A 14,650-nucleotide genomic window follows, 5' to 3' on the forward strand; every position below is an offset into this window, starting at 1 on the left:
CAAGATTACAGGCATTAAATGATTTAATATATTAATAAAATTAATAAAATTAAAATGTACTTGTTTGTTTGTCTTTTACTTTATTCACGTTGCTATGTGTTCATTTATTAATCTATTTATTTACTCAGAGAAAACCCCCTGCCTGATTTAAAATGTTTAAGAGTGAACCTTACAGAGTGAAATACTGAGGTAGTATCTGACACAGCCCCGGGGCCTCGTCCTCATCACTGAAAGAATGTCTCCTCGTTTTGGAGCGAGAAGATGTTGGACCAGTCCAACCAGAGCAGTGAAGCAACAGGCTCCTTTTCACCAACGGCATATAAACATAGAAGCCGCATTGAAAAAAAACGTATCGGTTACATTTCTCAATGGATTTCGATGAGTCGTTTTTGATGCAAAGGTTTATGATGTCTATATATATATATATATATATATATATATATATAGTCACACACTACCAAAAGTTTGGGGTCACCCAGACAATTTCATGTTTTCCATGACAACTCACCTTTATTCGACTGTGCTAACATAATTTCAGGGTTTTCTAATCATCAATTAGTCCTTTTAACATGATTAGCTACAGTTAAATAGAAGTCTAGTTATCATTTACAAATGGTGCTCATGTTAAGGTATTCATTTCTACATTATTTTGTAGCGACACATCAAGCCGTCCCTGTGACCAGCACTCTACTGCATCCTAATTACCATTCACACTCACGTTGTGTTACAACTGCACACAAAAAGAAAAACACTCACAATGGAGAGGAAACCAATTGTTTAATTGTTATAAACATGAACAGCACAGACTCAAAAAAAGGTTTCATAGAGTCATGACATAATAAAAATATTTTGGATCAGACATAGACCAGCTCCACCATGGCCTGTGTGTGGTTCTCTTTATAGTGCACCTTTTGGCAGATTGGCTGTGCAGATAAGTGTATAAGTAGGATTGTATAACAAGAGTGTGTGTATACAAATTAATCTGTGTGTGCGTATGTACATATCTCTCTGTGTGTGTGTGTGTGTGTGTGTGTGTTTCTATCTCTGTGAATGTGTGTGTGTGTGCGTGTATTTAGGTCTCAATCTTTGTGTGTATGTGCTTGTATGTATCTCCATGCGTGTGTGCGCGAGTGCGTGTGTGTGCACATATCCCTTTGTGTGTGTGTGTCTGTACATCTCCATGTATGTGTGTGTGTGCTCCTCAGACCACGATGGTGGCCATGAGGAGGGAGGTGAAGGAGGCCAGCATTAGGGGCAGCAGGGGCAGGCCGTTGGCCCCGGGCGCCGCGTTGCAGAGATCCGTGTTGCAGCAGGTCTTCAGGATCGAGTAGACGGTAGCGTTGGAGCTGCCGGGCAGGGAGGTCGTGCTTGTCAGGTTGCATTTGGATGTTTCCAGACAGCCCTTTGTCATGATGGGCACAAAGCCAGCTGGGGAACCAGAGCATTATTTAAGATGAGAGATGAGATATGCTTAAGAGGACACTCATCATCTAACCCTCAGATGTGGAGGGTTAGATGATGAGTGAGATATGCTTAAGAGGACACTCATCATCTAACCCTCAGCTGTGGAGGGTACGGGCCGTCGGAACAGACAGAGAAACTAAGGGGGTGGAGCTATCGTAGTGGATCAGACCTCCTTTGCAGATGGATGTTTGTTATAATTTCATTGTTATTATAGTCTCCCCAGGATCATTTGAAACACAGTTTAGAAGTGTAGCTCAACTACAGCAAAAGGCACATTAAAAATGCTGAAACGCACATAGACTTTTCATGGCTTTAATTGAATAATAGTGGGAATGGATTGCTCTTAGTCTACCAATTACATTCTTATCATATATAGACCGATATATAGTTGGTCGATGCCTACAGGTAAGGATGAAGACACTGCGGTTCAAACACAGAACCTTTGGGCTGCGAGTCAACACCTTCCACACATTAATATCTTACCACTGGTCAAGTGGCTGCATGGTTCAATTTCCCAGCCCAGGTATTAGACAGTTTAAATCTGAAACATCGACTACTCAAAATGTTCCTCCGCCACAGTAGCGAGTCTATTCTCATTGGAATCAATAAACTGGGAAGTTGTGCAACATTCCTGCGGAGGAATGCCGCCCGGGAGGAATGCCGCCCGGCAGGTAGGCCGCGAGCAACCTCCGACAGCAGCTATTACCCAGGCCTTACCCTCGCCCCATACAGGGTATGGGGCGAGGGTAAGGTCTGGAGTGACCCGCATGTATCTCTATGGCTCTGTGTGTTGCGACGGTGCACGCTCACCTGCTTCCGCCTTGCCGCTGAAGCACTGCTCTCCCATGCTGCACTTTGTCTGGGTGGTCAGACACAAGCTGCCAATGCCAAAATCACATTTGTAGCACTGCAACGCGTGGGCTGTGGGTGGGACAGACACAGAGACAATTAGCATTATTACAATTAGCATTATTACATTTCAACCATGAGGAAAACTTTTAGCTCAAGCATCCTCGTTTAGTGAGTCCAGATGGATTTCCTTAAAAAGGGAAAGTCAAACTCCGCTGTCTCCTCCTACAAGACATGATATCATCGCTCGGGGCTCCGATAGGACGGATGACGTCAATGCTCCAAACCTTTCCACCATATTTTGACGGAAACTGAGAAATGAAACAAATTATCATCATGTACTGTATATGAAGGAGCACCCTCTTACGTTAGAGAGTAGCCGCCGGGCGTGGAGGTTCTCCTTCAACACACCGGCTAAGGGTCAGGGCAAGTCACACTCGGACACCTACGGATGTCCGGGATCAAACCCAGGACCTTTCATCGGGGAGTCAGGCGCCCTCACCGCCAGACTGCCCTGAGCCTCAATGCGGAGCCTACCGCTGTGTACCCCATCGTCTCCATCCTCCGTCAGTGAACCATGGAGCCGTGTCTCCTGTTTGTTCAGACCCTCCCTGCATTACAACTGTTTGCTTTCCAGGGAGGTTGAGCCGTAGTTTAACTCCACGGCTCAACAAAGTACAGCTTAACTCTGTTGTCATGTCCTCTCCCACAGGAGACAATGACTGGAGGGGCTAGTGCTGTACACACACACACACACACACACACACACACACACACACACACACACACACACACACACACACACACACACACACACACACACACACACACACACACACACACACACACACACACACACACACACACACACACACACACACACACTTTAAGACCTTTGGGTCTGAGGAACAGAGACTTAAGGATTTCACAAGTGCCATTTTAGCTTTTTCGTTTGTCATCTATATCCCCCCCCCCCCCTCCAGCATTTCCAGTACAGAGAGGAAGTGACATCAGGAGGAGTGCTGCGTGACACTCGCAGCCAGCACAGGCTAACATACAGTAAGGTTTTTACTGTTTCGTGATTACAGCTCACACAGAGCTAATGCTAGGCCCAGGGACGCCCGCGCCGGCAGGTAGGAGTAGCCATGGAGATAGGGAATGAGGTTTAGCCTGAAGGACTCACTTCAGACTAGTAAACACGGACACTATAATACTTGTTGTTCATGTTCTCTCACGTCCAATGATTACGGGCAGAGTTTCCACCGCAAAGATGAGGCATAACCAGTATCCACACGCACTGAGGGACACAAATAGACACACACATTCAGAGACACACACACACACACACACACACACACACACACACACACACACACACACACACACACACACACACACACACACACACACACACACACACACACACACACACACACACACACACACACACACACACACACACACACACACAGGTTTCGGCCGCACCCAAACTTTTGTGGAGGAGGAGAATCTGGTTACCGAAATTCATACACACACACAAAACACTTATTCTGGTGTCCTCAGTGTTTAGTGTTCCTTATCAAAGTACCTCAGTCAGCCCACAGCGAGTAAACATCACATGGTCACCTCTTTGCCTGGATACTTTCTATTGTAATCACTGTGTACTTTGCCATCTTATCCACTGTGTACTTTTCCATTGTATCGACTGTGTACTTCTCTCTACTGAGAAAATGCATCGGCAGTGTACTTTTCCAACCTGTTATTCCATTGAATTTGTGATATGTGAATAATACATGGTTGAATGTGCAGTAGATCGATTTTTAAGAAAGAAAATGTCTAATGTAATAGAAACACAGAAGTTTATTGAATATATAAATAAATAAAGCAATGATTGTGTGCTATTGATGTCATTTCATAACGACTGGATACTAGTTCTATAATGACAGCATTAGTGACAAAGGAGCCATGAATGTTGCACGCCTTATTAAGGTCAGGGCAGGTCAGTTTCCAGACTGCCTCCGCCCACTAAACGTAAAATAACAAAGAAAAAAGTATGTGGGCAATTCCCATGACATCACAAACCCATCTTGTGATTCTAGTCCAACCTATAGGTAATGCCACTGCGTTGCCAGGTAGTCCCTTTACATTGTTTCACAAGCACTTGCTAATTTATATCCAAAATAGACATGGATGGGGAACCCAAACATTGACACGTTTTTAGGGCAATGCCTTTTTTTCTCACAATGATTACACAATGAAAAAATTACTAATTTTTTTTTACCTTTAATTTTTGTCTCCATCATTATATCTACTGTATGCACTGGGGGAAGTTAGCAACGCCCATTTGCTTTAATTCTAAATCTTAACAGCCGGCTAGCACGATCATTGGCGTACTATTTAAATACTCAGAGCAATACTATGAAATGCTGTTATTCCCTATCGAGTAACTACCACTGTACACCACCAGAGGGCGTAAGCCGACCGACCTAAAAGTCAAATGTCATGGGGAGGGCGCTGGGCAAATGGGGCCCCACCCGGGGGCACTCACTGAAGCCGGATAGTCACACGACACCGCACATGTTTGTTTTACCTGGGTAGGAAAACACAAACTCAGGTGTTCGGGTCTGAATAAATAGGATCTAGCTTTTGCTTAGACGCCAGCTATATTCATATTCGACCCCTGTAGATAAACTAGTAGGGAATGCTTATCGTAGTTCTAGATGGATAAGCGTATCTGGCTGTCGACCTTGCAACACGCAGCGATGACAGGGCGGTCACCTGGGCGACCTCTGGTGGCCAGAGGGCGTCAGGACTTCTGGCTGGAAATAGGAAATGGGGCCACACCTCGTTGACAAAATAAAAGTATACTTTGGTTGAATAAATGCGGTTCTCTCCTGGTAGGCTGGAAACCCGTAACTAACAGCCGTCTCGGGTTCGGGTCCATGGATTTGAGAGGGTTGCTGATTATCAGTGGCTCTCCTAACCCACAGTGTTTATTGATTAAAATTCTCTTATTAACAGTGGCCTGGAGACTGTGGGTCAAATTAGAACGGTCAGTTAAAAGGACAGTTAGAATAGGGTGGGGCTTGGTATGAATCTACGTGCCATAGATATTGGAGCGTTTAATAAGTTTCCATCCGTCCCTGTTTAGAGGGTCATTGGAATGAATAGGTTAAAACATCTTTAAAAAGGCATATTTACAAGAAGCATGAAGCAGGAAAAGGAGGGATAGGGTGAGTCTACACCCAGGGTTTGTAATCCCCTGGGGCTTGTTTACCGTTGGTCAGCAAACAGCGCTGCTTCTGTTAAAGAAAACGGTAAAGGTAAAAGTAGCTAGTAGAACTAGTAATTATTCAACCAAAAAATAGCAAATAACAATATCACAATTACAGAGGTAGAATACAAAAAAAACCTTCCAGTCTACATCTACAACACATTTTCAATCGAGTCCCAAAAGTAAAAAACAAGGAAATTGTATCCCTGATGAGCTCGACAGGTTTTGAAACGGATCGCGCATTACGGGGTGTGGTGCGAAACGAGAGACGCACCAGGGCCGATAAAAACACAATGCACAAGAAAAGCGTCTCGATGCACCGTACGCGATGCCTAGGTCGGGCCCCGCCCCCGGGGAACCGTGCTCTGTGTGTCAGGACCGCTAGAAACATGAGGAGGAATTTCTCACGAAACATCCTGACAAGTCGGGACCTGCATTATGACTTATCTTGAGTAACTTATTTTAACAGATAAGGCACATGTGTACACACGCCCTATTCATGGAGCCGTTTGTTGATCTGGGAAATTACTACAGAATCCCTAAAATCCCTAAAATCCCACACTTAAAGGTTGAAGATATCTGTGCCTCTCTGTTCATATTCATGTGTATTTACATGAAACGTGTGTGTATTATTTGATGGTTTTATATTAAGCGCACTAATAAATAGTCAACCAGATTCCAGGGATGCGTGATATTTATGGTTTGGTGACATATTATACACGTTATTGCCTAATTATCCTGTCAGGCTACTTTTTTCCTAACATTTTATCCAACTAGCTACTTGGAATTGCATAGACTAGGCTACTAACTATTATGTATTTTGGGATTTAGTTTATAAGGCTTTTACTTTTGAACAGTTTATTTGTATAATCTGACTCTTAATAGTACAAGTAAAGTGGGTTAGAAAAAAAAAGAAAAAGCGCAATACATAAAGTTTTCCTTACCGACTGCGAGGAAAAGTCCAGCTGCGAAGACGCGGATGATAATTCCGTTCATATTGGCAGATGTTTGCAGATGAGTTCCTGGAGCTGTAGAAGTGCGTCCGTACGATGACCGTTATCCCAGGTTAGAGCGGTGACTGCGCGCCATCCCACTATTTATAATATTCCACCCACGTCTCGCGGTGTCACCGTTAACCAATTACAGGCAGGACTGGGGCCTCAGCGCCCACCTGTTGGATCCCACAATCAAAATGGAGACCGCCTCTAAGACAATCCGGACAGGTGAGGAAAAGTATCCACATAGAAAAAGTTTAAACGGTTTTTGTCGTCTCATCTTTGCGGATATGATCGAAACTCATTTTAAACCAAACACAAACATTACACGACCAAAATAAACCAACTTTGGAAAACTTTAAAAACCTTTTCGGGATTTTCTTCCAGTAGGCCTATATAATTACTGCTTTTTTGGAAAACAAATAATAGCAGTTATTAATAGTTTCAAGAAAGCCATTTCATCGCATGACCATACCTGGTATTTGTTTACCACCAATGCAGCCGGACACATCTGTTAATCAGTTAAAAGGCAAACTACAATATATGCAGCTTTGACCTCAATAGGCTTACTATGTTAGTTATGGAAAGCAAGAACAGCCATAGCCTATAGCTGTATTTCTGTGCCTCTTTGTTCCCTCAAATAGGAATAGGTTTGTTTTGCATTATTCAATTCCTCGGGACTTGGGCCTCTGTCAATTCCATCTTATTAAAACCTCTGAACTGGTGTCAAACGACTCTAAAGACACACACACACACACACACACACACACACACACAGCCTGCTAATGTGTACAAGTTGGGCTGCAGGTGGATGACTTATTTGTTTTGTGTCTTTTGTGTACTTATTGTGGTATTCTATGTCCTGGCACTTAAAAATAGTACTTCTGTAGCATCTAAGCATCCTAGCTATCTTTGTTGTATGCAGGGAATGGGTTAACCTAGCGATTGTTAGTCCTTGGCACTTGGTTCTATGAACATCCTTACTGTACCGGCAGCGATATATTGTTGTTTCTCTTTCTTCTGACAAATGTACTTATTGTAATTCGCTCTGGATAAAAGCGTCTGCTAAATGCCCTGAAAGTCAATGTAAATATGTGTCCAACAACCTGAGCATAGCAGGATGTTGATGTGAGTTGTGCATTCGTATCCATTCCCTCTTTACTTTTTGTGGTAATAATCAGTGATGTTTCTTTCCAATAGCTCTGGGGGATTCAGGGAACGACAGAGCAGGTCCCATGACCTTGGGCTACAGGGATTTAACACTTGGTGGCCCTGTGTGTTGTTAGCCACAACATACAGAGCAGACTGTTTACCTTTAATGTAGTAGATTTTATTCGGGATAAGGCCGGGCAAGGCAAGCACATGTTTACTACTATGTTTAACACTACTGCGCCCGGTGACGACATGTGTTTTGGAATGCGACCATGCCCATAAGTGATGTAATATTCTGTGGGATGCAAGGATGACAGGAGGGGTAGAAGTGATCCTATGAGCCAATTATCAGTGTGTTCCTTCCAGTCAAGCTCTGCCTGGAACTGTAGAGTCGCACCCAAAACCAAGCAGGCCTTGGAAATCCCTCAGCTAAGATGGCTACGTCCACTTTAAAAGCACCTTGTAGGTCTACTTTTGATATACATGGGGATGTCGATCCCTGTACTGTGGTACAGGTTATGGGTGAGCCAAGGTGAACATTGGTTTACCAGAAGGGGCAAGTTCCGTTTTCTATAAAAACAGAGAAATCAATAAGTAGAAGATGGGATAAACCATGGATGGGATTACATGCCTTGTTAATACCTGACATAAATCCTTGCAGGGCTAGCTAGGCTGCAGTTTCATTCACATGAACCATTTTGTTGTGCTGCAATATAGCATTAAGCCTCGCAAGTCTGAGCTTGTCCTGGGCGTATGCGAGTCCAACTCTTTAGAAACGTAACAAAAGAGACGGCAGACAATGTCTTTAGAAAAGAGCGTGCACGTCAGACCAATGGTCAACTCAAATAAGTACACAACCTGACGTTATGTCCACACCACATCAATCGCAAAGAGGGCATACAAGACATCACATCACATGAGTGATGATGCAGACTGTGTGGTCGAGTACCTGGGCTATTTAAAGACAGCTGAAACAGATGACATGGGAAACAACAGAACTCTGAAAGTGAATTCCCCCGAGTCATCTTTGGAAAAAAGAAAAAACTACAAGGAGGTTTCCTGTGGCTGTTTCCTCTTTTTGTTGCCCATGGAACCCTTGTCCCATGAACGGCACGCTAGGTTGTTTTTTTGTCTTTTCACTACTTTTGTGTTTATTTAAGTCTTAGGGTGACTTTTCTTCATCCATTACTTTTTTTATTTCAGGTCAAAGCCGTAGATGGCGGATCACGAACAATCATGATAAACACAAAAAAATGCTTATTAGTAGGGTCATGTGTCATTGTGTCATAGCGGTGTGCTGCCCTTTATATCGAGTTAGGAGGGAGAAGTGACGGGTCCCATCGGAATAAGGGGAAAGCATGTGATGTCCGAAGCATGGTGATTCAACATTTGAATGCGTGTTGCGTGTGAACATCTGACACGACAAACACTAGGCCCCAGTCAACAAGCACACCCAATTCCTCCAGGAGATCTGGCCGCATGCCGGGATACCACACCCAATACCCCGGTGCTCCAGCCTGCAGAGGCCCTGGTTTCAATCGGGTCGCTCTGTGGTCTGACTTCCAGTGGCTGGGATCTTCTCTAGGCGGTTCTCCATGGAAAATGTGACCCAGTAGAAGCCCGTCCAGCTTATTTCCCTTGGATACTGTTGTAGGGAAAATCAACCCTTCATGAGTCATGAACCCAGGATTGATGGTGGACTGCTCGCATTCCACAGGTGCTGTCCTCCCAACACCAGGGTGTGAGGGCTCGGAGGGTCTGGGAGTGCTGGTTTATCTGCTGTTTTACACAACTTTTCCATATCTCCCGTCGAGTTTTGGATATATTCGACATTACATCCACCTGGATTTATTTCACATAAACAAATTGGGACATTTGTCATAATGAAATACGAGATAATGGGAAATAGGTGTGTTTGTTTGCTATTGTATGCCTTGTTTATTCAGCACTTTTTTTTTTGCTGTGCGACCCTTTGAATGTCAAGCGGGTGAGTCACGTCTTGTGACATATTAGTATCGCCACACCCAGGAGGACTCAACGTCTGTTTGAGCACAAATAGAGGCGCACTCAAGGGTTTTGAGTGCCGTTAATCCTCATGAAGTCAACGCTGATAATAGTAATTATGGTTTAATATTCGATTATTTTTATTACATACGTAATGAAAGTTAAGTTTATATTCCACTTTTGCACACAAACTACTCTGAGGGGACACCTGGTGGCCAATTTAAGAACAGCAGCCTCATCCAAGAAAGACATGGACACCGACGTATGAAAAGAAAATAGAAGTTTATTGTGAACTCCAAATCCTGCTCACTTTCCACGGAAACAATGACAACACGCATACATTATTAATTAAAAGTGGGATGAAGACATAGTATCCTTATTGATCTGAGGGGGGGAAGGAAAAATCAATAAATGTAAATCAAAAAAAAAAATCTATCAATGTCGAACAAACTGGGCCCGCCGGGAGGAGACATGAGGTGGGGAGGGGGGGCGGGACTCTCAGGAGATCGTCTGGTATGGTGTTTTTTTCTTGACACATCCGGAAATAAATAATTCTACTATGAATGAAGAAGGATGCTAGTAGAATCAGAGCAGGCGAAGTATGAGCTCCTCTTTGTTGCGAGTCCAGTGAGACCGCACTGGTCTTTAAACGGTCTTATAAAAAAGGGCCAGTAGGGTTAATGTAGGGACGTTTACATTCTCTCTATGTAGCGGTACCAACACATAGCAAGGTCTCACCGACAGGGGGCGCTGTCGGACCACACGGGGGAGAAAAAAGTTTAAAAAAAAAAATATTTTTCAGCGGTTGAAACCTAAAACTGCTGTATAACTGGGCATGGGGGATTCCTTTCACGCTTAAACTACAGGTCCGGAAAAAAATATAAACTACATTTGAAACTCACTGCACTCGAATAGCTTTCTCTACTCTGGACTCAAACCGAACAGACATTGTTGTAAATGAAAGAAAACGAAAAAAAAAAGGTTGTTAAACGCAACCGAGAAAACTGAGCTCTGTTGAGACCGCATTGGCACCGGGGAGTTTGGTGTGCGTGTGTGTGTGTGTGTGTGTTGGCTTGTGTATGTGTCTGTGTTGACCATGGTGGTGCATGTCATCTGGGCATGTGCGCTTTTTATCATTTATACATCTTTGTTCACCCCCCACCCCACCCTCCATTTCTCCCTAAACTAGAAAACACAAATAATAATAATAATAATAATACAGTCTCCAGCAGGAAGTAGTATCGCCTGGACAGGAAGTTCCATGCAGGTGACCCCATCCTCCTTCTCTCATCGTATTTCCAGGTGTGTGGGCCCCCGGGGGCCTTAGCGAATGGCCTTCACGGGGCTCTTGAAGCTGGACGCGGCCTGCAGCTGCAGCTGGTAGGCCATGGGGTGGATCTTGAAGCCGTAGAGCCTGAGAGAGAGCGACAGGGGGAAACACACAAGACAGGTTGGTTAGAGAGATCTCTCGTTGGTGTGTTATAAAGTGGTGCAGCTTGTGTATAAACTGCAACACACACACTTATTGATTGTATCCGGGGAGTGGGTTACTAACAATTGTTAGTGCTTGGCACTTGGTTCTATGAACATCCTTACTGTACTGACAGAGATATATTGTTATTTCTCTTTGTTCTGAAAAATGTACTTATTGTAATAAATGCCCTAAATGAAAATGTATTGAAATCTCTTTTGTGACACTCCAGTCCCCATGTGGGATGAACCGTGTGCCGCCTGGTCCTAAAGCCACCCACCTGGGGACAAACTGGTTGGCGGGCCTCTTGGGCCGGTACTCTGGGTGCACCATGAAGAGCATGTGGGGGAAGCCGGTGCCGAAGTAGGCCCCGTCAGTGTGGTGGTGGCGGGATGACTTGGGGGTGTAGACGTCCATGCACTTGGGGCAGTACAGCTTCACCATCGCCTCGCCGGGGATGTCTGACAGACCTGGAGGGGGAGGGAGCGGGGAGAGAGTAGAGATGGGAGGGAGGAGGGATGAGAGCAAGAAGGGATAGAGGGGAGAGATGGAAAGAGGGGAATGAATAGGGGGGAGGGATGAGTGGAAGGGATGGAAAGAAACATAGAGGGGAGGGAGAAAGGGAGGCACGAGGGACAAAGGGAAGGGGGAGGGAGGAGAGAGGAAGAGAGGTAGCAAAAGAGGATAAAGGGGGAGAGAGAGGATGAGAGGGAGGGAGGAAAAGGGGGAGAAAATGAGGTATGGTCATAGATGCAAGAATGTCATTCAATGATCGGCTAATTCAAATTCTGTGGCTCAGAGGAGAACAATAAGGAGCGAGTGAGAGAGGCCTTTATTTAAATGTGTAAACAGGCCTCAACTCTAGGTTCAAATGGTGAGTGGGTCGTTATTTACTTTTTATACAGGCCTACATTACCCAATAGCAATAACAGTGTTTATAACGCTGGACTAGGGGGGGTCCTATGTTTCAGATCTGAGCCAGGGTTAGGGGAGCCCTGCTGGACTGTGGACTCACCGATGGGCAGCATGGGCTGGTTCTCACAGTAGACCCGGGGACAATAGCCAAAGTCCCCCTGTTGGTACTTCTCCAACTGGGGGGGAAACAATAGAAAAGATGCAACAATTCAGCATTTAAGGTTTACCTCAACTACATGTAATGTTGACATTTTTCATTAAGTACGCAGATATATTTATTTATTCAGTATTCTGTGTGTAGTTCTTACTATTAAAAAATTAAAAAAACCTTCCTCAACCGTGGAAAATACATGAATCATGGGAAATCCTTTGACAGTAGGTAGAGTTGTAACAGCTGTACACGCAGGGGAACCCCTGCCCAGGAGGCTGCCTCTAAAAGGTTGAGCAAACGGATCGACCCCGAGGCGTGAGAGCCGCATAAAGCCGGACTTTACCGGATCAATGGAAAGGCCCTTTAAGGTTATGGCGTTCAGTCCGTCAATAAACTGTGTGTACAGTCACTGTGGCTACTCAAATTGTTCTGCAGTCTCACACACATTAAGAAATAGTGAGAGAGACACAAACCCACTGAGAGAGAAACACCTTGCAACACTGGTTTCGGCCACACACACACTTTCAGAGACAGGAACACACACACACACACACACACACACACACACACACACACACACACACACACACACACACACACACACACACACACACACACACACACACACACACACACACACACACACACACACACACACACACTACCATCTGGGCGATGCCGCGGTTGGTGAGGATGTAGCGGGCGTGGATCAGGCCGTAAAGCATCTCGGCCGCCTGCTCAATAAGGTCGCTCTGGTTGGGGTTGTCCTCCAGCTCCTCATCTGGGGGGGGGGGGGGGGGACAACAAACGGGGTCACGACATCATCCAGCCGGTCATGTCACAGAAAACCATGAAAAGAGGCCCTTCTCTCTGCTCAGTGGAACGGCAGGCCTGTAGAACCTGTTATTTCTGAGACACCATGAGTGCTTTTCTATTGAGCTTGAACCTTAAGTCCTACAGCAGGTAGTGTTGCAGTACGGAGAAGTGGGCGGGGCTTATGCCTACATATAGCGACATAGCTGCGATTTTTGCAACTTGAGCTTGTTACAACCATGTTACACTTGCTCAAAGGAGCCTACAGGTAACCTCATTGGGGATCGAACCCGGGAACAAATACCACACCACCCTGTGACACTCTTCCCCCCCACTGGTTTAAAAGTAGGCCAGAGGTGTCTGACCTGGCTCCAGGTCCAGGATCATGTCCAGAGCCTGGCGGTAGTGGGGCACCTGTTCGTTGAGACCCGTCAGGTTAAACTTGTCCTGGATGTAGTCCTCATCCACCTGGTGAGGAGCACAGAGGAGATCAGATAGGAGATCGATAGTGGGACTGGATGAGGTGTGATACGTCTCTCACACACAGAAGATAAACTAACAATCGTTGCAATGTTAACACAAGGGTTTCAGAACAAGAGACCACGTTAGTTATACTCAAATACTCAAAGAAGTCGATGTGTTATAGACAAAAAAATATATATTATAATTAGGAATGAACTTCTGTTGTTTTCATTAGCATCACCCTGTGTTTTTATAGTACACCGTACACATTCCCATGTACAGAATTAACACCTCATGATAAAATGTGTCGTAAGGTGTGGACGTCTTGGTGTTCTTTGCTTACTTCACAGAAAAATTCGTTTCCCCGCAATCCACAGAACCAGGAGATCCATGACACTTCCTCTGAGCTACTCATCTCTGAAGAGGACTGTGGAGAACACACACAGGCCAACTATGAAGACTTGAGGACAGCCAGGACACACACACACACACACACACACACACACACTGGAAACGACTTGAATACAGCTATAATACAGGGCAATAATTCGGATTAGGATCTGGTTGGTCTTTCTAAATACATGAGGACTCGGACATGTTTATGTCGTCCTGGGTTTCACCATACCCCCCTAAGCCCCTCTCCCCGGACAGCAGTGGAGCTCAGCAACTCTCACTCTCACACACACACACACGGTTCTGGACCCGTCACACGCGGAGCGCTTGTGACACCTGACGTCCAAAGCGTCAAGTCTAGCGTCGTGAACATCATCTACCAATCTCCTTTTTTTAATCGAAATGATAATAAGGCATTAGCTTTAGCAGCCTAGCCGGGTAAGCTAAGCTAGCATTAGCTCAGCGTCCTAGGTGAGATCCAACATGGCGCACCGACGGGCCAAACGCCGCATTAGAGATCCGGCCGCCCGGGCCTTCACGATACACTCTGTGTGGAAACACGAATAATCGTGTTCGTGGGAGCATATCGTTACTTACCTTATATTACACCTTATTGGAACTGTGACTGTTAAATAAGTCAAAAGTGTGTTATCTTGCGGTATCAATAAGATGGACACCACCTCCCAGTCTTCTCTGAATGACGCGTT

At 45.0% G+C, this 14,650-nt stretch overlaps 2 protein-coding genes across 2 annotated transcripts; both read right to left on the reverse strand.

Annotated features, from left to right (window-relative positions):
• Positions 1 to 760: 760 nt before the first annotated feature.
• LOC311365515 (prostate stem cell antigen-like) lies at positions 761 to 6,660 on the reverse strand. The gene is made up of 3 exons (XM_084485072.1): positions 6,532 to 6,660; positions 2,275 to 2,385; positions 761 to 1,428 (listed from the first exon to the last, which is right to left on the reverse strand). Exons 1-3 carry the CDS (start codon positions 6,581 to 6,583, stop codon positions 1,202 to 1,204), a joined length of 390 nt encoding a protein of 129 aa, XP_084341198.1. The 5' UTR covers positions 6,584 to 6,660; the 3' UTR covers positions 761 to 1,201.
• Positions 6,661 to 10,001: 3,341 nt separating this feature from the next.
• csnk2b (casein kinase 2, beta polypeptide) lies at positions 10,002 to 14,650 on the reverse strand. Its single transcript, XM_084485068.1, has 7 exons — positions 14,541 to 14,650; positions 13,894 to 13,977; positions 13,454 to 13,556; positions 12,941 to 13,056; positions 12,225 to 12,300; positions 11,490 to 11,679; positions 10,002 to 11,152 (listed from the first exon to the last, which is right to left on the reverse strand). Exons 2-7 carry the CDS (start codon positions 13,963 to 13,965, stop codon positions 11,062 to 11,064), a joined length of 648 nt encoding a protein of 215 aa, XP_084341194.1. The 5' UTR covers positions 13,966 to 13,977; positions 14,541 to 14,650; the 3' UTR covers positions 10,002 to 11,061.

The sequence above is a fragment of the Micromesistius poutassou genome, assembly GCF_964030765.1.
Source record: "Micromesistius poutassou genome assembly, chromosome: 20".
NCBI lineage: Eukaryota > Metazoa > Chordata > Actinopteri > Gadiformes > Gadidae > Micromesistius > Micromesistius poutassou.